Below are 23,070 nucleotides of genomic sequence, written 5' to 3'. Positions count from 1 at the left end.
TATATAGTTTTATGGTTATGTGGGGCATGGTTATGGTTAGGGTTAATAATTTTGCACAGTAATCTGACAATAAATGTGGCACACCCAGAGTCTCTTTTCTGGCTACACTACTGATATATATCTGATACTGATATATATATATATATATAGTAATTAACATTAGAATTGGAGCAAAGAAGTACATCAGAGTTGTCCTAAGACAAGAATGCATTTTGGTTTTAGCTTTCAGCACAACTTTAATGAAAGGTTTTGATCCACTTCAAATGTTGACTAGTGTATGTGTGTGTATATTAGGGTAAAATAGGAAAAAAATAGACCTTATTTAGTAGCACTCATTATTCTTTTTTTTATTATTCATCTTGGACAACACACAGTCTTCACAGTCAGACACAGTCTTCAGAAGAATGTGTCATACCTAGCAATGGGGTCAGCTCCGCCTCCTCACTGAGATGAGTTTTTGTCTTTTCCTTGCTCAAGAATATGGGCCCAGATCTTCACTGAAGTCCTATAATGAGGAACAGATTAAACTATTCCTGAAAATAAACAAAATTATTTATAGCAGTGGTTTTCAACCTTTTTGAGATTTACATTCATATAATAAATAACATTTATTTTGTATATCTTGGGGCCACACTGATTTATAGTCGTGAGAGAATGGGATTATAATCTTCAAGCCTACCTAAGTAGTCTGTTTTGTGGTCGAGCCAGTGCTCTGGATCATGGATAAATGCTGATAGAGGATGAGGAGTCCTTAACCAGCGATGACAACACAACTGGGGGACCTTTAATAGTGGACACATACAGTACATGATTTGTAACAAACAGTTATGTAATAAACTAAAAAAATGCAGTTCTTCTATGTGTTCAAGACACACCTGTGAAGATGTTTGCACACAGATAGTGGCCCATCACATTATAAGATCTGCGCTCATCTGTGCAGCCTAAGCCTGTATCAGAGTAGTGAGGAGCACAAGGCAGAGGAACCTGCTGGTAGTGCACTCTGCACACCTGACATGAACATAAATACACATTTGTGTGATGATCCGAGTTGCACAGTAGTCCTCACGAAATAATCAACTTTGTGATTCGTTTTGAACATTGGATTACACACAAGTTACCCGACCACCGCTCTCCTTCCTCTTCTCCGATTTACTGATGGTGTTCATCCTCTAATTTTTCTGTCATTAAGTACAGTTTATCTGCATGGTCACCAAAGTTAATGCAAATGAGGCAGATTTAAATTTCCAAGCAGGTTGGAATAAAAGTTTTTTATTAAATACATAGCACTTTAGTAATTTAATAAACCTGCTGATGCTGCATGAATATATGCCAGGTTTGGTTTGCCTGCTGTTATGGGTCCTTAAGAACTTCAGCCAATGGTATGTCCATAATATCAAATAGTGAATGGACACACTTTCTGAAACCAAAGCGACTCGAGCCGAATTAGACTAACTAATGGTTAAAGAGGAAGTCTGTACCTACCTACGAACGGCAGTTGGGCATGTTTTGTTTGGTGTGGGCGAAACTCTACCTGCGATATTAATAAATAATTGATTTGAACAGGGTATCAGTGGTTACAAATCCTGACCGCATGATGAACATCACAAACATGGCAAAGCATCGAAACAACAGTATAACCCAAAAAAAATACCACAAGATACAGGTGAAAAAGGAAACTGTTAATAACATACTAGATAAACAACATGCTTTTAACAACCACTTTTTTTTTATTTCAAACTCATTACATATATTATAGCCACACTTATTTTAATTAGTATAATGAAGCGGTAAAAAAAGTAAATAAAAGTAAATAATTTTATATATTTATATATATACACAGAAACCTTTACCATCTCTGCTCTGTGTAAAAGTTGTTTCTTATCGACTGATCACCAACCATTTTCCTCATCAGAAAAAAAACCCCTGAACAAAACAAGATTTCACAAAATCACCATCATATAAAACACTGGTCAGTGATCAGCAGCCAACATTAACTTGTTTTCACCTCAGAATTGTTTTGCACCCATTCTCATTCAGTTCTGTGCTGAAGCCAGCTTGAACAAATCTTTATCCTTACAATCTTACAAATCTTTACAAATCTCAAATACATTTTGGGGGGTTTCCATTGAATGGTGAAGGATTCTGGGTCATCTGTGCAGAATTTCTTTAGAAGATTGTGCACGCGCCGCTCTATGCAGGAGCGAATCTCTTAGCTTGTGCTCTCACACGCTTTTCGTAGTCCATCCTGTTTTGACTGCGAGAGGGAGATAAGATCAATTTTGTAGGCATGGTATCAGAACAAATAGTAAAATCAAATATAGAAGCATGTAGGTGATATTTGGCTGCACTTACCAGTATATCGTATAGGCCTCTGCCTGCGCTGGGTCCTGAATGTTGGGCTCATTCAGGAGCTCCTGGATGCCCAACAGTATCTACAGCCACAACAACACAATGAATTACAAAAAGACTTACTGCTTAAAAGGTTTGTTCAAGTGCCTAACCTTATGAGAAACTGTGATCTTTAATGTTAATATCATAAAGGACCAACTGTACACATTCAAAGGTTTGTGGTCAGGAAGTTGTTTTTAGGAAATTAGTTATTTTATTCAGGAAGGATGCTTAGAAATGATCAAAAGCGAAAGTAAAGAAGAAATGTATAATATAAAAAAAAAAACGTCTGATCTTTGAACTTCATGTTTATCAAAGAATCCCGAAAAATATAAATCATGATTTACGCAAAAAAATTGAGCAGGACAACTGTTTTCAACATTGATAATAATAAGAAATGTTTCTGAAGCAGCCAATCAGAATGCTAAAAAAAATTCAGCTCTGTGATCACAGGAATATATTACATTTTAAAATATATTCAAGTAAAAAAAACAGTTCTTTTTAATTGTTATAATGTTTCACAGTATTACTGTTTTCACCAGATCAAATAAATGCAGCCTTCGTGAACATCAAAAACATTTTCCAAAATCTTTCTAATTGCAAACTGAACAGTAAACAGATTTGTGTTTTTGTTTTTACTTGTTTGATGGTGATGGCTGGTCTCCAGTCCTTCTCTTCCTCCAGTATGGACAGACACACTGTGCCTGAAGGATAGACATTTGGATGAAAGATTGGAGGCTCAAACTTGCCTGAGAAGAAAATAAACAGGTCAAACATACTGTTCAGCTTTACAACACTTATTTCTCAGTTTTTTAGTGTCTATACGCACCAGAGAAGAGCTATACAGGAAATATATGTGGAAGTGTAGTGGCTATGACAAGGATAAGCACTACATAAGGTTTAACTCACACTTGGGTGGTGAAGATGGGTAATCATCCTTAAAGAGCACTCTCAGTTTGTACAGTCCTCCTTCCCAAAGAGTCTAAAGGATACACACAAAAAAAACACAGATACAGATGTTTAAATCTGTCATTTAACATTATTCGGTCCACAGTTCAAATATATGATAAGCGTCTATGAACTAATCCAAGAAACCATGGATTTCCATTGGTCCAAACGGTGTGCTAGATGGGGATCAAAACATAAAATGCATAATTTATGCAACAACAACAACAAAAATGCTCATGCAATGCTCTACCAATTGAGCTACTGGTCTGGAACACTATAATATACTAAATATAAAGACTGAGACATTGTTTAGAGCTCTAAAACATAATTTAAAGAGAGGTGCAACACTGTTCAGAAGGATACTGACCCCCTTTTTTCCTGGTATTGCACATTCCCAATTCATGAGATTCATGGTGCCATCTGGGTTTTTGGTTGGTACTGCCACAAAACCCTACAGAGAAACAATCAAAATACCATAGATCAAAACAGTAATTTGAATTCGGAATTACAGACTGACTGAACAGTCCACGCTCAGACATTTGACTGGTGTGTATTTGCGTGTGTCTTACAAAAGGATGATCTTTCCTCCAGTCTTTGCGCTCCTGTGACAGTCTACTCAAAGCAATCCCAGACATGACTCAACAGCGCCACCCTGCGGACAGAAAACACACATTTACACCACCAACCGTGTCGCTGGTGCATCCGTAAAGACATAAATAAACATTATAACAGGGCTTATATCAATATAACGTTATTAGACAGAGCACATAAAGCTTTAGGTGAACGACTTATAGTGTTTTCAGCGCTGACGTACATCACGGCATCATTAGCATTATAACTGTTATGTCAATTGCGTTCGCGATCTTACCTTAAATAAATGTTTAAAACGCCTTTCCAGACAATCCAAAACTGTTTCGGCGAAAAAAAACGACCTCTGGAATAAAAACTGGAAGCGTTAAAAAGAGCCAAACGTGCGAGGGAAATAGCTCGCGAGCTAACCTAGCGTTTGATTCTCAACGGTTTGATTACGAAACAGTGTAACGTTACTCGGAAGTTACTCGGAATCCAAGTGAATTTGCTCAGCTGATCGTATTAAAGGGTTTAAAATTACATCAAGATTTCGTCTAAAACGTCGGGGAAATAGGCAGACAACGTTTATCCATGAAGGAGGTGGAATGGGGAGTATCGTTTGTTATTATTCTCAGGACCATCAGGCAATCTCAGAGTCGACTATAGGCGTCCATCAGAAGCGGCCATCCTCAGTGTGGCACCATAGACTGTGTGGCACACGTGATCGACACAAACACACGTGACAATCCGTGCACGAGCTTATAGACCCTTTGCAAACACGTGACCACGACCACGTGACGACGCCATGCTGGACGGCAAAATCACTGGACGCGCAGGCTGAGCAGTAGTAGACGAGCGGGAAATTTGAATAGTTTTAAACAGATTAAAATAGATAACGTTAACATTACCACTAAACTTCATGGCTTCTTCTATTGAAGAAGTTGTAGTGCCGTTATCGGTCGAGGTAGGGCATCTGGTAGGTGCTCACAAAGAGCGATATTTGGAGAAGTTGGAGATAGCAGGTTTGGATACAGACCCTTACCTTCTTCATCCCTCGGTTTTCACGGACCTCGTTAAATCGCCAAGTCTGCCTGACTTCGGCCCACACGATTTGTACCACTATGTGGTAAACGGGGTATCCCCATACACTGGTGCTGATCTCAAAGCTTTTAAAAGTCTGGATGCTTACCAGTTCTTCGTAGCTGGCTGGGTTACAGCTACGCGATGCTACGCTAACGGCGGGGGGAGGTACCTCATAATGGCAAAGGTAAGACATCGATCTATGGTTTATTTTGTATTATTACATGGCTTAGTTGAATTCTAATGTAGAATGCAGTCTGTTATTTCTTGATAAATATTTATATAACACGTAGCCTATGATTTTAGAGTACATGGTCGGCCGTGGCTTTTTAATGGATGCCTGGACGCATCCCAGCTCTGGGAAGTGCAGTCATTAATTATCGATCACACGTTAATCCATGCAGACAGTAAATCACGGTGTGTCTTTGATCCGTAGTAACCACATATAATTGTAACATCTAGACATCTTTTTATCTGTGATTATATTCGCAGTAGCCTATGTTAAGATTCTACCAGTTAATCACAGCAAAGTATTCACAATGTGCATTTATTGTGTTACTGCAGCATTAAACAATAACATCACAATAACATTCATGTAAAAATAATGTATCTATGCCACTTTCTGTATTTGTAGGTGCATCATAGCCAGTAAACCACGGAGTGTCTGTGATCAGTAGCCACACATAATTTTTACATCTAGCCATCATCTCATCTGTGATTATATTCGCTGTAGCCTATGTTGAGATTTGACTATCACAGTGATTAAGATGTATTCACAAGGGGCATTTATGGTGTCACTGCAGCAGTAAATAATAACATCACAATAACATTCATGTAAGAATAATGTATTTATGCCACTTTCTGTAATTGTAGGTGCATCACAGTCAGTCACTGTCTGAAACCCAACTACAACCATGGGTATCTTTGAAGAAGGATGGGACAGTCTTGTGCGGCCACTGTACATGTAAAGCGGGCCTGGGAGAGGTGTGCTCCCACGTGACAGCTCTGCTATACGCAATAGACTCTGCTGTTAAACATCTGGAAGACAAAAGCTGCACTGATGGGCCCAGACAGTGGGGACTTCCTCCTTTGAAAGCGGGCAAGGCTTTGTACGAAGAGGGATCAGGAATTGATTTCTCACATCCTGCCAAAAAGCGTTGTGGTGTAAACAACCAAAGCCATTCAGGTTGTCCATCTGTGAAAAAAGTGAGTGTGTCTGCAGCAGCTATAGAACAATTCTACAAGGCTCTGGATAATGCAACTCCAAACCCTTCAGAGAAGAGTGGTATCCTACGCATATTGCCACACTACTGTAAACAGTTTCAACCAAAAGTGGTGTCTCTGGGTCTACCACAGCCCCTGACTGAGTTATACAGTGCTCAGAACCGGAAGCTGTCTGCCTCGGACCTTGAGAAAAAATGTGATGCGGTATTCAATGATATGGAAGTCACACCAGAGCAGGTATAGTCATCCCTCTTAATCTCATATGACTAAAATGTGCTTTAAGGTGTCATGTCATTAATTTCATCTTCTATAATTTACAATGTTGTAGGCAGTAAAAGTTGAGGAAGAGACACGACAACAGGGAAAGTCAAGGCTATGGTTTGACATGAGGGCTGGTAGGGTGACAGCATCTAGGTTCAAGTCAGCTGCAAGGACAGACCCTACAAATCCTTCCAAATCCCTAATTAGGCAGATCTGTTACCCTGACCTATGCAGATTTTCAACAGTTGCAACCAGGCATGTGTGACATAATGACATAAACATACAGTTACTGTTTTTAATTTCACCATAGTGTAAGTGAGTAAAGAAATTAGATGTTCTTTGAACTTATGTTTCAACTATGGAAATGTATGCAATACATGTTGTGTTCTAATGTAGAGGGCCCCTGCTCACAAAAACATCAAAGAAACAAAAACAAGACAAAGAAATGCATTTATCATTGGAATATTTATTATAGTCAGTATTACAAATTATCAACATTAAATTACAAACATGATGACAGATTACATCCCTCAATCTCTTTGAGTGCCCTTATCTATTTTTAATCCCAGGTGTATGGTGTAGGTCCTTTGCCTATTTATTCCTAATGTTCCTTTTAAATGGTTCCTGTTATATTTAATTTACACCTTTTTAAACTACTCTGTGATATCTGTGATAGAATATGATACAAGAGAATATTATGTGCTATTAAGATTAGGCCAATTTTGGGTACTGACATCTATAGTACTTATAGTTCTTAGGGAAATGAGAGAACAAATCCAATGAAAAGGACACTCAAAGAGCTACGATGACTTAAAGGAATAGTTCACTTTAAAATGAAAATTCTGTCATCATATACTCACTCTCATGTTGTTTCAAACCTGCATGAATTTCTTTCTTCTGCTGAACAGAAAGGAAGATATTTAGAAGATTATCAGTAACCAGACAGTTTTTGGATCCCATTGACTTCCATAGTATATTTTTTTCTACTATGGAAGTCAATGGGACCCAGAAACTGTCTGGTTACTGACATTCTTCTAAATATCTTCCTTTCTGTTCAGCAGAAGAAAGAAATTCATACAGGATTGAAACAATATGAGGGTGAGTATATGAAAATTATCATTTTAAAGTGAACTATTCCTTTAATAACATTATTTTTCTCATTTTCAGATGGGGATGTGAACATGAACAAAAAGCCAGAGAGACATATGAGGCTTACGCTGCACAACATCATCAGGACCTAAGTGTTCGTGATGCCGGTCTCCATATTGATACCTCCCGTCCCTACCTTGGAGCATCTCCAGATGCCTTGCTGTCCTGCTCCTGCTGTGGCGATGGTATTTTGGAAATCAAATGCCCACACTGTGCCAAAGACACCGGAGTCCTCAGTGCCACTGAAAAGAAACATTTCTGCATTGAGAACACAGATGGTACACATGCACTTAACAGAGATCATCAATACCACTACCAGGTGCAAGCCCAGTTGTTTGTGACGAAGCGGAAGTTTTGTGACTTCATGGTGTGGTCTACATCCGATTTTTTTATACAGAGAATTTTGCCTGATGCTGACTTTTTTACAGAAGCAGTGCAGAATGTTGAGGCCTTCTATAGGTCAGCCATTTTATCTGAGTTATTGGCCAAGACATATACATGCCCAGATAGACTGCTGTCAGACAAAACACAGTCCACAGACTCATGAAGTGAATTACTAGAATTGTTGGGTCTTTGTAAATTATAGTGTGGTCTAGACCTACTCCATTTGTAATGTTTTTCTTTTAATTTCTTATGATGTGATACTATAAATAAAATGTAATTGAATTATTAGTAAGATTTGCCAGTGTGTAATTCTACATACATTTAATATCCTTTTATAAAGTACAACAGCATAGTCAAAAGTTTGAGGGCTGGTTTATTTTACAAAAACATCTTTCAACACGTTTATAAAAGCCAACCTAAATTACATTAATAATGACATTAAGCTAACGTTAGCTACCTTTGTGAATGGGTAGCAGTAACGTTAACGTTAGACTGCACAGCCCTATCACACTAGCTGGCACTTGCTCATTACATAGCTAACTTAGGTTACTCATGTTACAAATGACAATTTGACTGGGTCTCCATCTGGACAAGGATGGCGATATGGTATTACACAAATTAAGTAAACGTAACTGGGAAATACATGAACCTTACCTTGTAAAAAATGCTCGCTGCAAATCCTGGAGTACTTGGAGGGCTGCCAGTCCTTTCGGCTGATAGCAGCAACCCATCGCTGCCTTCTCTCCCCATCAAATGGTATTCGATAAAAAGATATATTGGCTTTACCCTGTCTATTAGCACAGCCCACGGCACAACACGAAATAACCATTTTACAACTAGAACTAACTCAAACACGAACTCATTTGGCTTGCCGTCCGTCTACAGAATAGCTCTTCCGCCGTCCGTCATGGCGTTCAGAATTCGCGCGAGTAGAGCGTGACGTCACGTGCAAAGGGTCTATACATTCATTTGCAAGTTGAGATCATTTAACAGTGAGGGCAATATGAAAATGCCCCTCATGAATGTAGCCGTTTGTATTTACATTATTTTGTATTTATTATTTAAACTCTGAAATATAAAGAGAACAGGAACAACTGAGTTCAGTCACTAATTATATTTTGCTTACTTTTAAACTGAAAACAGTAAAGATCACATTTATACAGCCTAAAAATGATAAGTGACATTATTGATCATTAATTTTTCCCCCACAAAGGTGGTGGTCTGCAATTGCATTTAAATGCAAAATAAATCAATTAAATTCTAAAGATACCGTTTTAACATCATATAATTACATTCTAGAAACTTATTCTGAATTATTGTTTTCTTCTGTATTCTTTACATCTGATTTATTAATTGGTAAAGCATAATAGTTTCATAATAGACTTCTTTTAACTCTCTTCCTAGATTGATATTACTGTTATTTTAAAATACATATGCAATAGTCATAGACTGTATGAGGCAATAGTAGTGGAATAGTACAGTACTTAATAGCCATTTTATGCAAATTTATGCATTTTATAATTTTGTGATTATATTAGTCATCCGTTCTTTATTCTGATGAAACAGTGTAGTGCAGTAAGGGTCTAAGAAACCATTCATCATGGCTGTTTTCCTTTTTTCACAGAGATCACATGTTCAGGTGCAGCTTTAGTGAACAGCCCAGGCCCAGTCATACAGACAGACCACTAATAATTTAGAAATCTTTATGAGTGTGGTCACAAAATGCATGTATTGTATACCGGTACTTGTTAATGAAGGTATGTATGTAATGGCACTGTGTGACACTGCTGTCAGAACTTATATTAACTACCATCTATTGTATTACTGCAGAGAATTAAAAGGCTATCAGTAGTTGAAAATGACTGTATCCACAAAGTGCAAAGTCTTTGGAAAAGAGTAAATGGGTTAACACATGCATGGATACGGTTACCAGACCTAATCTGCCTTAGCAATCATAAATAGTACTAAATATTTTTACTGTTCTACAGATAATTTGTGTAACAGGTATGACAACATACTCACTTTCCCCTTGGCTCTGGTTCAACTCCACGAAATCTTCCACTGGCTCTGGCGTCATTGTTAAAGGACGTCTTGAACTCGGCACGCTCTGTGACTGCATGATCCTCCTTTAACCAGTGCTTAAATCCACTGTCCAGAACCGGCACCGAGTTGTGCCCGAACACCCCAAGGCAAGTACACCCGGCTGCAGCATGCAGATCGAGGCGGGGCTGCACCTGGGGCGGGGTTGCACGTGCAGCCCCGCCCCATACCTACTCTGATTGGTTCGATCGTCTTTCAAAGACATACAAAATGTGTGCGTAGTTGGTGTAGGATGGGGAATGCTGTTTAAAAAGCTAAAAACGCTGTACAGTTTTATAAAGCCTTTACTATAATGCAGTTTTTTATTGTTAACTTGACTCACTGTGTCTGATTTATTGAATCAAGAGATGTTAGCTGCTGCAAGTTTACTCTTCTTGACCAGATTAATTCACAAATGAATAATTGGGACATTCTAAAAGCACGCTTAACGTTAAAGTACGTGGCTTTATGCATTAAAACAGTGTTTTAAAAAGACCAAACTTAGTAAACAAATGATTAATAAAGCATTCTATTCACAGACAAGCAGATATGAGCACAGAATACGAACACAAAGCGTTTAATTTCCACCCATAACCTGCTTGTCTGTAAATAAAATGTGTAATTAAAAATGTTTACTGAGTTTGGTCTTTTTAAAAAACGTTTTAATGCATTACGCCACGTTACGCGTTTTCCTTTTAGTCTAATGGTTTTCTATGGGAGGAAAATGCTTAACACGTAATTAAACACATTGCATTCTTATTCTGGACTCATCTGCCTTTCAGTGAATATAATGCTTTATTATTAATTTGTTTACTGAGTTTGGTCTTTTAAAAACACTGTTTTAATGCATTAAGCCACATTAAACGTTGAATGTCCCGAATCATTCCAGCTGATTGAAAAGAATCGGCTCAATAGTCACAAAATGGATATCGGAGAAAATACCAATGTAATATAAATAGATGATACTTTATAAAGTTTATCTCAATATTTGACAGTGGCTGTGAGACTGCACTAAAATAAGAGCACAATTATCATGAAATTGTGTTCGTTACTATAGCAACGGTTTACAGGTATGTCCTTTCAGAATCATCACTGGCCAATAGAAATAAAAGTTTATCGATTTCTTCACTTTCAAATAACGAGGAGCAGAATATTTTCCTGATATAAAGGGGAGAAAAAGTCTATGTTTTGCAATGTAGTAAAGAAAATTAAAAGTTTCATAAAAATTGAATTGGCAGACACATTAGACTATTGTAGTGTCATTTATTAACTGCATGACGGATGATTATATGTAACAATAATTGTCTTGTCATGCTATATAAATTAAAACAATAATGATACACCCCTTTCATTTTCCTTTCTCATACTCTGATGATATGAAATAATCAAATTTTCTAAAATTATTTAATTCATAATTCATTCTTCTATCTGAAGACCTGATCATCTTACTGTGGATAATCATCCCAATTAATTTACTATATTCGTATGTTAGCCTAAAGATCAGCTTAATTTAACCAAACAATACTTTCAGGGACATGGCGAGTTACAGGTTAATGTTTTTTTCTTCTTCTTCTTTTGTGCATTATGAAGGCTTTATAAAACTGTACAACGTTTTTAGCTTTTTAAACAGCATTCTCCGTCCTACACCAACTACGCACACATTTCCTATCATGTATGTCTTTGAAAGACGATTGAACCAATCATAGTAGGTATGGGGCGGGGCTGCACGTGCAACCCCGCCCCAGGTGCAGCCCCGCCTCGATCGTCCAGTACGGTAGCTGGCGCCGTCACGAAAAACTAGGGTCCTAGAACTGCGGTCCTAGATCTGCGGTCCTGAATCTGCAGCCTCCGGTTGTGCAGGAACATACTATTGTCGGTAGTCGTTGTTGCAAGAACCGGGCAACGAATAAAAGAGCTCACATACTACGTTGGTGGGATAGTTTGTGTATTGAGAAAGGGGAAATGTCAATGATATTTTCTTACTTGTTTAAAATAAGAATTACAATAATCTTTGAGTATATTGTTTTCAGATATGACACACAGCAATGCCAATATATTGTACCGAAATTCTGTTTTGTACCGCGAGGGGGTATAGCTCAGTGGTAGAGCATTTGACTGCAGATCAAGAGGTCCCCGGTTCAAATCCGGGTGCCCCCTGGTAACACTTTTGGTTTTTTTTCTTCTGTGTTGTCATTTAGAATCTATCGTTTTTTTTTCTTCTGTGTTGTCATTTACAATCTATCTTAGTACAAAGTCGCCGTGATTTTGCCAAGACATGTTCCTTGGTCAACATTTTTTGATGATCCTGGATCAACATTACCGCCAAAAATACAGACTTAACCCAATCCCTACCCCTAAACCTAACCCTACCCATAATTTATTATAATATCAGTGGGAAATGATAGCTGATTAACAAGGGTGTAGAAGCACCTAATCCTGTTTGTAAGCCTAAAACTGAGATTTCCTGAAAAGTTAAATCACTTCTCATTGGTTGATTGGAATGTTGTTCCAGGATCAAGGATGTTCCAGGAACATGTTGTACTTGATGAAATCATGCTCACCCTTAGTACAACAATGTGAATTCCATGTCTTTGCAACTGTATTTATATTGTATTTTGATACCATTGAAGGTATTTCTGAAGCCTTATACATTTCAGTGCTATTTATTAAATTTAGCATAGGGGAAAGGTTTGTAGACGTTTTTTGACAGATACATACATGAATGGATGTGACTTTATACTCTAATTTTGTTCCCACTTAATATCAGATGGTCTTAACTTCTATGTATTTACAAAATAAATAAATTAATAAGCACAATGTACTTACTGTGTTCATATTGTATTGTAAAACACTTTTGCTGCTGTTGATGTTGGATACAGGTAAGGTTAAGGACAGGTTTGGTGTTATGGGTAGATGGGTGTGTTAAGGTGAATGGGATGGGTCAACAGTAAAATAATACATATAATTACAGAATTATGCAGTTATTTATATTGTTTTTTTTTTTTAAATATAAATACATGTAAAAACATACACAATACGTGCATTGTATTAAATTATTAATTTAGATGTAAATAAGTAAATAAGGCCATCTAATATAAAGTGAGATCAACATTTTTGCTTTGTTGGTTATACACTACCCCTATGTGACTTGTAAAAGTTGGAGAAAGAGGCACTGTTTTCTTTATCCAAGTGTTGTTGTCAATTTGTGAGACTTCTTTAGCAGGTTGTCACAAGGTATGCAGATCTATGAGAGTAAGAGTTGGTCATGAGAATAAAATTAGTCTGTAATGAAGGTTTTAGCACAGCTCTAATCCTGTTTACTTGTTGTGACAGAAGGGCATATCTGTTGCCCATTGATCTTGATCATTATCTGTTTCAAGAGATCATTATCAAGTGGTTTTCATTCTGTTATGGTGTCAGCATAATTAACCATCTATTTGATTACTATTGTGTTTAATGTGCTCTCCTTCACCAGTTAAAGTTAAAATATTTGTATATAAAATATTTTACCAGATTCATGACAAGAATTGAGTTTGACATATATTTTGTAAGGCCATGACAAGCTTCTACTTGGGTACATTGAGTTCAGTGTATAATGATAGGCTGTAAACAATCAAAAGACACAAAGGGTAATTTATTAGGATTTTATTATTATACTTTGAAATAATGCGTTTTGTAATATTTTTTTATAAATCAGCAAGCCAGTTTGTAATACATTCATAGGATATTTTAAGAAAATGTTAAACAAAACAAGGAAAGAGAAAAAGAGAATCACAGCATTTGTGTAAATCAAACTGTCAGTCAAGTCCAGCTCAAAAACATAAAATTTTCTGTTCTCAGAAAATTAAACATTTAGCAATCTTAAATGTAATGTAGTTACAGCATAACTTTAATTTCAAATTTCATATCCTTAGTTTTGTTATAATCCATTTAATACATTTGCCATTTTTTCAGTGATTTATATATCAAGCTAAAACCCTACTACAGTCAGTATAATAACTGATTATCCTGTGTTTCTTGCACAAGATATAAAAATTGAATACAAGTACCATTTAAGGCATGAACTTTTTGGCTTTCATTCTGGGTATGATTTGCATATCCCTGACATCATTGTGCTGCAGAAGCCAGCATAGGTATCTCTCTGTGCCCATACCCCATCCACTTGTAAGAAGAGGGATGACTTGGCGCATATTGATGTACCATTTGTATGAGTCCTCTGGTACAGCATGGTGCTGTAAGGCCTCTCGTACCATTTCAGGTGTAGAATGACGTTCCCCAAGCCCTACTGTCTCCCCTAACCCCAAGAGAAGGTCAGCTGCCTTGGCTTTGCTACCGCCCGAGCCTTCAACATATGCTTGGTAGAAGGGCACGCCAAGATGGTCCATTTCTGTCAGCCAAACAGCACCTCCATACTTTTCAATTAGAACTCTTTCTCCCTTGCGAGTTAGTTTTCTGCCAAACTGTGGCTGTCCCTCCTGAACCCATTCAAGGCAATCAGAGGAAGGCATAATGTGAATGGCTTGATCTAAGGTTACTCTTGGAAGGGGTTTTTCTAACCTCTTCAGTAGTTCTTGGGCATGAGATAGTGTGCCAGCTGTGTTTAAGACAATGCTGGAATGTTGCTTTAGCATTGCCTGAGTCAAATGGGCAACATAGCCTTCAGCTATACTAATGGCAACGTTCATGTCGCCCAGGAGCTCGCATTCCACATGGTAGAACTGGTTGAGATGTGTAGCATCAGGATCTTCCCCTCTGAAACTGGGTGACACGTAGTAAGCCCCAGGAAGACCTTCTTGAAACCTCATAAAGTACTCTAAAACAAACTGCATAGAGTCCGCAAGATATACATCTTGGCCAAGTATGTTGACAAACACAGGCTCAGAATCGGAACCCAGACCCATTGGAGAGGAGATTGTGTCAGTTGTGATAGGTGTCAATGCATAAGCATACTTGCATTTGTTGTTAAAGTACTCTACTGTGCTATGAAACAGGGTGTTTTGGATTTGAAAGAGATCGCGATACCATTTGCTCCTAATGGCTGATGCAGCGTGAGTCTCGGGTTCTTTCCAGGACTGAGGGGGAGTAGTCTTTGTGATCTTGGTGTGGATCTCTGTAAGTTCCTCTTTGTTAGCAGCTGGGCCATCTGCCGATGTTACATATCCTGCATAAGTTGGGCAGAACTGAGAAGCCACGGCTGGGGGTTTAATAGCATTAGGCTGAGGAACTAATGGGATCAGTTTTGCATGGGCATAATCAATTTCAAAGCCTTCAAATATGAGAGCTACACCATGGGCATTCATTCCTTCTTGCAAAAGGTCAGCAACCTTTCGTGTGGCCAAAATTAGGGATGTATAGTTACTCTCGTTCAGATGGAAGATATCACTGGTAAGAGGTTTCCTTGGCACTAGAACTGTAAAGCCTGGTGTATTTGGAAAAGGAGTAAGGAAGGCTACGTGTTCTTTGTCTTCCCAGACACGCCATTGTTGCTCTTCACCACGAATAATGCGGGGGAAAAGGCCACCATCAGAGGAATGCCCATGGAAGTCAAAGCAAGAAGGGGCATTAGGTGTTGGCAGTCGAGAGCGAATCTTTGCCTGCACTTGGTCAAGATGTATATCTTCACATCGTGGACCACTTTTGGAGCTACAGTAGCCAGGGTCATAAGGATTGAACTCCATTTCCTCAGCAAGCTGAGGCTTCCAGTTTGGTTCTAAGCCATGGAGGGGCAAGACTTTGATGTAAGCTGGCTTGTCGAATTCTGGCATGGACACAAGGGCACAGCGATGCACGCCAAGTTTCTCGCAAAGTAGATTGGCAACAGTCCGTGCCCCCTGCATCATTGCTACGTAGTCAGATAACACTAACTGAAAGATGCTTCTAGGTCCATTAATTTTTTTTCGAGTGAGAATAGTGGCTCCTGGGGTCAAAGGATTGGGCTGTAGGTGAGCTACCAATTCATTAGTCTCCCAAATCACATTAGAAAACCCCTTTATAGGTCTCAAAACTTCAGTTCTAGGAATGCCATTGACCATTGAACCAACAAACATGACCCCAGCATTGGTTTCAATAATGGCCTCACCTTGATGGTCCACAGCAATAATTCCTGCACATTTTTCCTCCAGATCATTATGGATAACTTCTTGACAAGCCTGTCTGAGACTGTAACCTTTGAGGTTGTATAAACTGGCAACTTTGTGAGCAACTGATTGGCGTAAAAAAGCATCACCATCACCAGAGCATGTCACGGCAAGTTTCTCATCAGCATATATTCCTGCCCCCACTATAGCAGTGTCACCAACTCTGCCTTTCCATTTGCCAACTAAACCTCCTGTAGATGTGGCTGCTGCTAACTTGCCCCACTTATCCAGTGCAACTGCACCTACGGTTTGAGGATGGTTATTCTTGCCATCACCTGACTTCATAAGCAATTCCTTGTATCTTGTGTCAGTGTCAAAGTATTCTGATTTCAGTGTAGTTTCTTTCTCTCTAAGACTGTCTAGAAACTCTTCTGCACCTTCTCCAATCAGTAATGAGTGCACACTTTTTTCCATAACACATCGGGCTGCTTTTATTGGGTTTTTCACTCTTCGCAGGCAAGCCACAGATCCAGAGTTCTTTTCATGTCCATCAACAATAGTGGCTTCCATTTCATGCTCCCCATCTCTGTTATATACTGATCCCTTGCCAGCATTAAACAAGAAACAGTCCTCCAATGCAGCTACACTTCTTTGTACTGCATCCAGACTACTACCTCCCTGAAAAAGAACTTGTGCTCCAAGAGTAAGAGCTGTTTGAAGGGCAAATTCAATGGTTCCAATCACCTTTTCATTCAACATCATTTCCTCTCCTGCCCCGCCATGAATCACTAAAGTGAAATCTGGCTTCATTGTTTTGCTGTCTCCTTTCTGCTCTACAGCTTCGACTGAATCATCTGCTGAAGATCCATGTACTAGTTTTTCTTCATTTTCTTGCAGCAGACATTCAATGGCTCCCATCTGCCCAGCAATGGCATACCTTAGTGCTAGAAGCATTACTAGTTTTAGATTGAGTTCAAGTCTTTCTTTGAGTTTTCCCAGGATGTTGGCGAAAGTACCCTTCCCATTTAGCACTAGACGTACTTTGTCCTTCCTGCCTAGATATGTTACTGCCAGTTGGTTGGTAGCATACACGTTACCTACAGCACACTCAATTCCCTCCATCAGATCTGATCCAGTCAAGTAAACTGAAGGGCATCCAAAAGGGACAAGAAAGTTTTTGAGTGGGTTATCTTGAGACATAGATTTGCGCAGAGCTGCCAGATGGGGTCCCACACCAAGGCCAAGTTTTGTGGCTTTAATGAGGTTTTTGTGCTCTAAAAAGGCAAGGTGAAAGAGTCGGAAAAGCTCAATTGTGTACCTGGGAACCTTGTCTGGGCCAATGCAGGATGCCAGTGCTGTAACAAGTTGGTGAGACCTCACAGTTGTGGAGTATGTGGGATCACAGCGGCCATGTTTGAAGTGACGCATGTGAGTAGGTGTCACCATGATAAGGCTAGTAGCTGCATCCTCAAGTGTTTGCCTCAAGGATAGCTGCAAACTGAAATTCATCCATGCATCATATAAACCTCTGTGGCCCCTTAAGGTGGTGAAGACATCTGGGTAAGATGAAACTTCAAAAGTCATGACAGACTGGCTGTCTTGTTGAAGGCTAGAAAGAGACAAATTCGGCATTGTTATGCCATCTAGTGGCATTTTCAGAGGTTTAGGATGAAGGGAACCAGTGTTTGAGGGTGGAGCTAAACCATTGGTTTGGGTGTTTATCATTTCTCTGTTTTCTGATTCTGAGAGCTGCCACAGACGTTCAATGACAAGTCCAGCTACCATTCCATCCAGGGCACTATGCTCGAACAACATGCCTGCTTGACCATCTTTAAAAACCACCAAGTTCACCACCTGTTGATGAAGATGGTAAATTGTCATGCCATTGTGCCATTCATATCTAAACAGTACAGACAGTTGATTTTGATTTGGCGTGAATAATAATTACATGTTAAAGAAATCATCACAGTTTGTGGTTCATTCAGAATTGAATCGAGAATGCCTATAAATTCCATTATAGTTTTTGAACATCAATGGAATTTTAGTTTGCAAGCATGTTTTGTAAACTGAATTACAGTTAAAATATTTTGAAATGCAAAGTAATTAATATGATTTAAAGATTTGCAGTTTGATGCTTAATAGGCCTGAATTCTTCAATTCTGAATCTTGCAAAACTATCATGGGAACGTAAGCTTCCTGCTACACAGTACTAATTATAAAGTGGTAATTATGAGTACCCTAATTTGTTTGGATACCTTATCATAGTATCTCAAACATCTGCCATCTTTCTCTCCTAGCCGGACAGCATTGAGCATATTTGCAAGATCAGCCGGTGCTGGGTTGTCTTCTAGGGAAACAGCCAGAATGGCACTCTCCATCATTTCAAGTGAAACCGCTGCTTCTCCCCCTGCATTTAAGATTTCCATTCTCACAGAATGCCAGGCTTGGCGCTGAAGAGAAGACAGACCACAAATGGTGTACGGGTCTTGTTCAGGGGCAGCTGCTGGGTGACTCATTGCATGCACCAGTTGAGCATAGATGTCATTGAGAGGTAAAGGAGAAAGAGAATCTCCTGAACTTGGTTGCCATAAAATTTGAATAGGAAATATACCCCCTCGACAGGTCAATATGGCATGAAGGCTGTCTTGGTATGTCTGGAACATTAAGGCAAAGAAAGTATGTCATTAAGACTTTTGAGTCAGCATTTCTAAAATTGACTTTGCTAGAGAATCTTAAAATTGGAAGTTAGATGTAAAAAAACAACAACAAAAAAAAACAAACAACCAAAGCTTTACCTTTAGCTCATCTTGGCTCTTGCCTGGTAGGCGACTAGCCGCAAAAACCTCTGACTGTTGTGTTCGCTCAGTTGGTAAATCCCCTTCTACCAGCCGTGGTTCACTGTACAGCTTTGCAGCTGCCCAAAGCAGGGCTGTAGCTCGCTCTATCTGTGCGAACTCCCCCTTCAGCTTAGAGGAGGGCAGGACAGAAGGAACAGCAGTGGAATTGGGCAGGGGATCATAGCAGGAGAGCAGATGCTTTTTGAATTCCTCAGTCACCCAGTTCTCACGTCCAGAGACGCTTTTCTTCAGCTGTTCTTGGACTTCCTGGAGTGCATCTTTCTGCTGAAGAAGGGCAGTTTTATAGCGTCGGTACTGGTCAGGATTTAAGGTGAGCTGAAGCACACGGCTAGCCTCCTGGAGCGTAACATCCAGTTCTGGAATAGGATAATCAGGTAGTGCCATCCTGTAGAGGACGAAACATAAAACCTTAGACCACATGATACAGTTTTGTCATGTGATTTAAATTTAAGTTCATGTTTGAATGATTACACATAGTGTGCTTTCTCAGGGTACATGTGTTCACATTACTTTTTTTTGTCATGTGTAATTCAATTATTTAATTCTTGGCTCAATTAAGTGCCTTGTGTTCAGCACAAAAGTCTCAGTGTTACTTGGAAATGTAGTTTGATTCTACAAGCATGTTTAATAGGCATAAAAATACAATCTTACAAAAGATTTTTAACATACACAATAATTTTGACAACTTTAAAACATTACGAAGGTGCACATACTCAAAATTACTTTTTGACCTTGTGGCCATAATGAGTATAGCATGCTGTTTGTATAGCCAGTTGTCATGGGAATATGTCTCATGCTGCATGTCCCTAGTTGTATAATTTGATTTTGCCTGATTTAATCACAGAGTCTCTTTTTGTAATTTTTGTAATGCTGTCTTTATTTTTTCATTTATGCTCCCTGGTGACATGGAAGTTTACTGTAGATGACCTTGGTCATGTGATGTCATTGATTACTACTGAATTCATTCATGTTTAATATAGGAGAAACACCCAAGCAAGTACAATTACAAGTAAATTCATTATTATTAGACAATTTTACCTTTGCCTAACATAATATTCTTATAATAGTAATTGCCAGCAAAATATTGCATTATCCTGCTTAAATCAGTTTAAACCAGATTGACCATGCTGTGCGACCAGCTTAAATCAGCTAAGACCAACAAACCATCTTTCTTGTTTGGTTAAAGATATATTTTCTAGCAAAGAACTTTTACATACAGATTTAACATTTTAATGCATGAATTACATTTTACAAGTTGTACATTGCAAGTAAATTACAAGGAGGATGTAATGCAAATGTAAAATCAGCTATATTTAGGAAATATTAAAAGAAATAAACAAGTAAATTCATAATCAGCTGACCATAAGAAGTCAAATCAATTGGCTTACTATTCATTAATTGATTTAACACACAATTGGCTATATCTATTTAGATTTTTTTAATGTTTAGAATTAATTATATATATATATATATATATATATATATATATATATATATATATATATATATATATATATATATATATATATATATATATATATATATATATATATATTTTTTTTTTTTTTTTTTTTTTTTTTTTTTTTTACTTACTACAAACCAAATGCACATAGCTATTGGGTTAGAATTGAGTTTGTACTAATACTTTACACTTTTTGTGATTTCTTATATTTTCTTATTTTCAGTGTAAAGTTATTTAAGGCTTGTCAACAAACTTGCATAATTTAATGCCATAGCAGAAACATTAAGTAAAAAGCAATATAAAAACTCACCTAAAGACTCCAAAAGTATATGTCGACTTGTCAATGCAATGAGTGCTAGAGTGCAACAAGGTTTTGTTGCAGTGAACAAGCAAGAAGAGGGCTGTAATCTGAACCTAGTGATTCCAATTAAGGAATTTAATTTCCTATCTCCCAATAGAAGTGGACCGTAAAACAGGACAGATTGTCACACTGACATTCCTTTTCTTTATTTGCAGTAAAATACACCAGTTTCATTTATAGTTTCTATAACCGTACACCATGTTTGATGCAACAGTTTTCTTCTAAACATTAACGCCTGCAGAAGCTTCTTATTATAGAGTCAAGTCTATATAAATTAAGCTTAGATTGTCTGTGTGAAAGCTGCAGTTTATCCTTTTTAGTGTGCACTAATAACATGTTTAATAACGTGTGTTTAATAATGACTTGTTCTCTCATTCAGAAAACGAAACAGCGAGATTATAACCTAATATAATCTGGACATTTGGGTAATTTGTGCCCGCTGTAATCGTGTTTCCTGAATTCTCACTAAAAGACATCGGATGGTGGAAGAAGGATGAAGTGTTCATTATCAGACATGGAAACAAAAAAATGTCATGTGATGTACTGTGTGGTGCTGATTTTTGTCATGTGTGAGTGTCTGTTAGCTGGACAAAGAACGTACTGAGCAAGTCAGTCTGTGCCTGTCACGCGAGGAAGAAGCTTTTTGTTATCAGACATTCAGATTATGAACCATGTTTAACTGTGATTTATTTAGGCTGACCACATGTCCTCATCACGCATCTATCTGTGTGTGCTTATCAAGTTATGTTTGTTTATATCAGTAATTGCTTTTTTCATACAAGAGGTTTATATTTTATTTCAAAGTAAATAAAGTGCATTTTGAAAGTATTCTAAAACAAACAAACAAACAAACAAACAAACAAAAAAACTCAATAAAGCTAACTAGATAGTTAGCTTTCAGGTTTTAGTCTCAGCATTAGTAACAAACTACTTCCAAAACACAAAAAAACCCTTTTCAATGACTCCGGAAGTAAAGCACTAGTCTAGTCTTACATCTTCTTCCGGAGCGACACTGGTCGACCCGCACTGAAGACTGATCCCCTCCACCCTTGACAAGACAAACATCAATTTCAAACGTGAGTTTAAGTTTTTTGTTTGTTTTTTATCAGCTCCGAATATGAGTTTATGCAGTATACGAGACCTCAGAGGTCACGGTTATTGGTATATTTACACATTTAAAGAAGGTCATTGGAGATGAGGCTAGCTAACGGTAGCATGCAAATAACTCCAGCTCTGTTTATGAACGTCTCATTTTCATACTTCACATTCGCTTGAACTGATTCGTAGTGATTCATGTGCCAACGTATTTACCTGATTATACTAAAATATTAGGTGTGGTACATGCTGTAAATCTGTCGCAGTGGTTTATAAAGTCAGTCGTTCACTCTCCTCTTTTGTTTCTTCAGTTATCATCAAATAATGAAGAGAAATTCCCATTGTTAATAATGTGAATACCAGTGCGGTGTAATTACAGGGTCATGAATGAGTGTGGTCACGGAGTCGCACGTGCCTCCAGTCATTCATTGGGCTGGTTTATGTGTGTTTGTTTTGAAAGGCGTTGTTTGGTGTCCTTTTATCTTTCACCGTTAATCCTATGATTATTCAGGTAGGGTAAGGATAGTCAGATCAAGCCTATGTATGGCTTGATGCTATGAAGTAGGGCTATTATCGTGATATAATTCTCCTCTATGAAACGATAACGAGTACATTTTCTATATAATATTTATGCACCGCAAGCGGAATGAAACCGCACCATATAGTTACATTTTAAACATAGTATTGAGGTGCTATTTTTGTGGTTTTTACTGTGGTCATCATGGTGTAAATGTATTCTACTATGTCAGACCAATGGGTAATTTTAATAAAACTCAAACAGTCAGAATAATTACATTTCATTGTATAAAACTGAGGTTGTCACAGTTTTTGATAATGAACATAACTTTACATCTGCATCCTGCAACTTCTACTGTCAACTCAAGCTACTGTCAAATGTGCGTTTCTAAGTTACTTACATATTACACGATTGTAAAAAAAAAAAAAAAAAATGCATGATCAAACATTTAGGTGACATTAATATCTTATTGAAAAAAATGGCCCTCTCCACCACTCAAATAAAAAAAAATAAACTAATAAATCCTTTCACAAGTCACCTAAGAGAGGACTGCTTTTTCAGAAGTAGGCCCTGAATACAAGCCTAAAAATCTTGATTGGATCATCACTATAAATAAT

The 23,070-nt window shown here is 38.0% G+C and overlaps 4 protein-coding genes and 1 non-coding gene across 5 annotated transcripts in view; 2 read left to right on the top strand and 3 right to left on the bottom strand.

Annotated features, from left to right (window-relative positions):
- The window catches only part of LOC132142697 (interleukin-2 receptor subunit beta-like), a 62,275-nt gene extending 61,838 nt beyond the window's left edge, over positions 1 to 437 (bottom strand). Inside the window, exon 1 of the mRNA XM_059552780.1 lies at positions 416 to 437. The gene's annotated coding sequence lies outside the window, so the exon portion shown is untranslated. The remainder of the gene's footprint in view (positions 1 to 415) is intronic.
- A 1,590-nt stretch (positions 438 to 2,027) lies between these two features.
- On the bottom strand, positions 2,028 to 4,610 carry LOC132142687 (SUMO-conjugating enzyme UBC9-like). Its single transcript, XM_059552751.1, has 7 exons — positions 4,205 to 4,610; positions 3,906 to 3,988; positions 3,704 to 3,787; positions 3,298 to 3,370; positions 3,028 to 3,137; positions 2,353 to 2,432; positions 2,028 to 2,254 (listed from the first exon to the last, which is right to left on the bottom strand). Exons 2-7 carry the CDS (start codon positions 3,969 to 3,971, stop codon positions 2,191 to 2,193), a joined length of 477 nt encoding a protein of 158 aa, XP_059408734.1. The 5' UTR covers positions 3,972 to 3,988; positions 4,205 to 4,610; the 3' UTR covers positions 2,028 to 2,190.
- Positions 4,611 to 12,168: 7,558 nt separating this feature from the next.
- On the top strand, positions 12,169 to 12,240 carry trnac-gca (transfer RNA cysteine (anticodon GCA)). The gene has a single exon. It is a non-coding gene; the product is annotated as a tRNA-Cys (tRNA).
- A 1,572-nt stretch (positions 12,241 to 13,812) lies between these two features.
- Positions 13,813 to 20,868, bottom strand: LOC132142667 (uncharacterized). Its single transcript, XM_059552714.1, has 4 exons — positions 20,791 to 20,868; positions 18,956 to 19,403; positions 18,416 to 18,814; positions 13,813 to 18,014 (listed from the first exon to the last, which is right to left on the bottom strand). Exons 2-4 carry the CDS (start codon positions 19,400 to 19,402, stop codon positions 14,136 to 14,138), a joined length of 4,725 nt encoding a protein of 1,574 aa, XP_059408697.1. The 5' UTR covers position 19,403; positions 20,791 to 20,868; the 3' UTR covers positions 13,813 to 14,135.
- A 944-nt stretch (positions 20,869 to 21,812) lies between these two features.
- Positions 21,813 to 23,070, top strand: part of LOC132142681 (mitochondrial ribosome and complex I assembly factor AltMIEF1-like) — a 77,251-nt gene continuing 75,993 nt past the window's right edge. The window contains exon 1 of the mRNA XM_059552739.1: positions 21,813 to 21,917. The gene's annotated coding sequence lies outside the window, so the exon portion shown is untranslated. The remainder of the gene's footprint in view (positions 21,918 to 23,070) is intronic.

This window comes from Carassius carassius, chromosome 1 (genome assembly GCF_963082965.1).
Source record: "Carassius carassius chromosome 1, fCarCar2.1, whole genome shotgun sequence".
Lineage (NCBI taxonomy): Eukaryota > Metazoa > Chordata > Actinopteri > Cypriniformes > Cyprinidae > Carassius > Carassius carassius.
The sequence above is the reverse complement of the archived record's forward strand: the minus strand, read 5'-3'. Positions and strand labels throughout refer to the sequence as shown.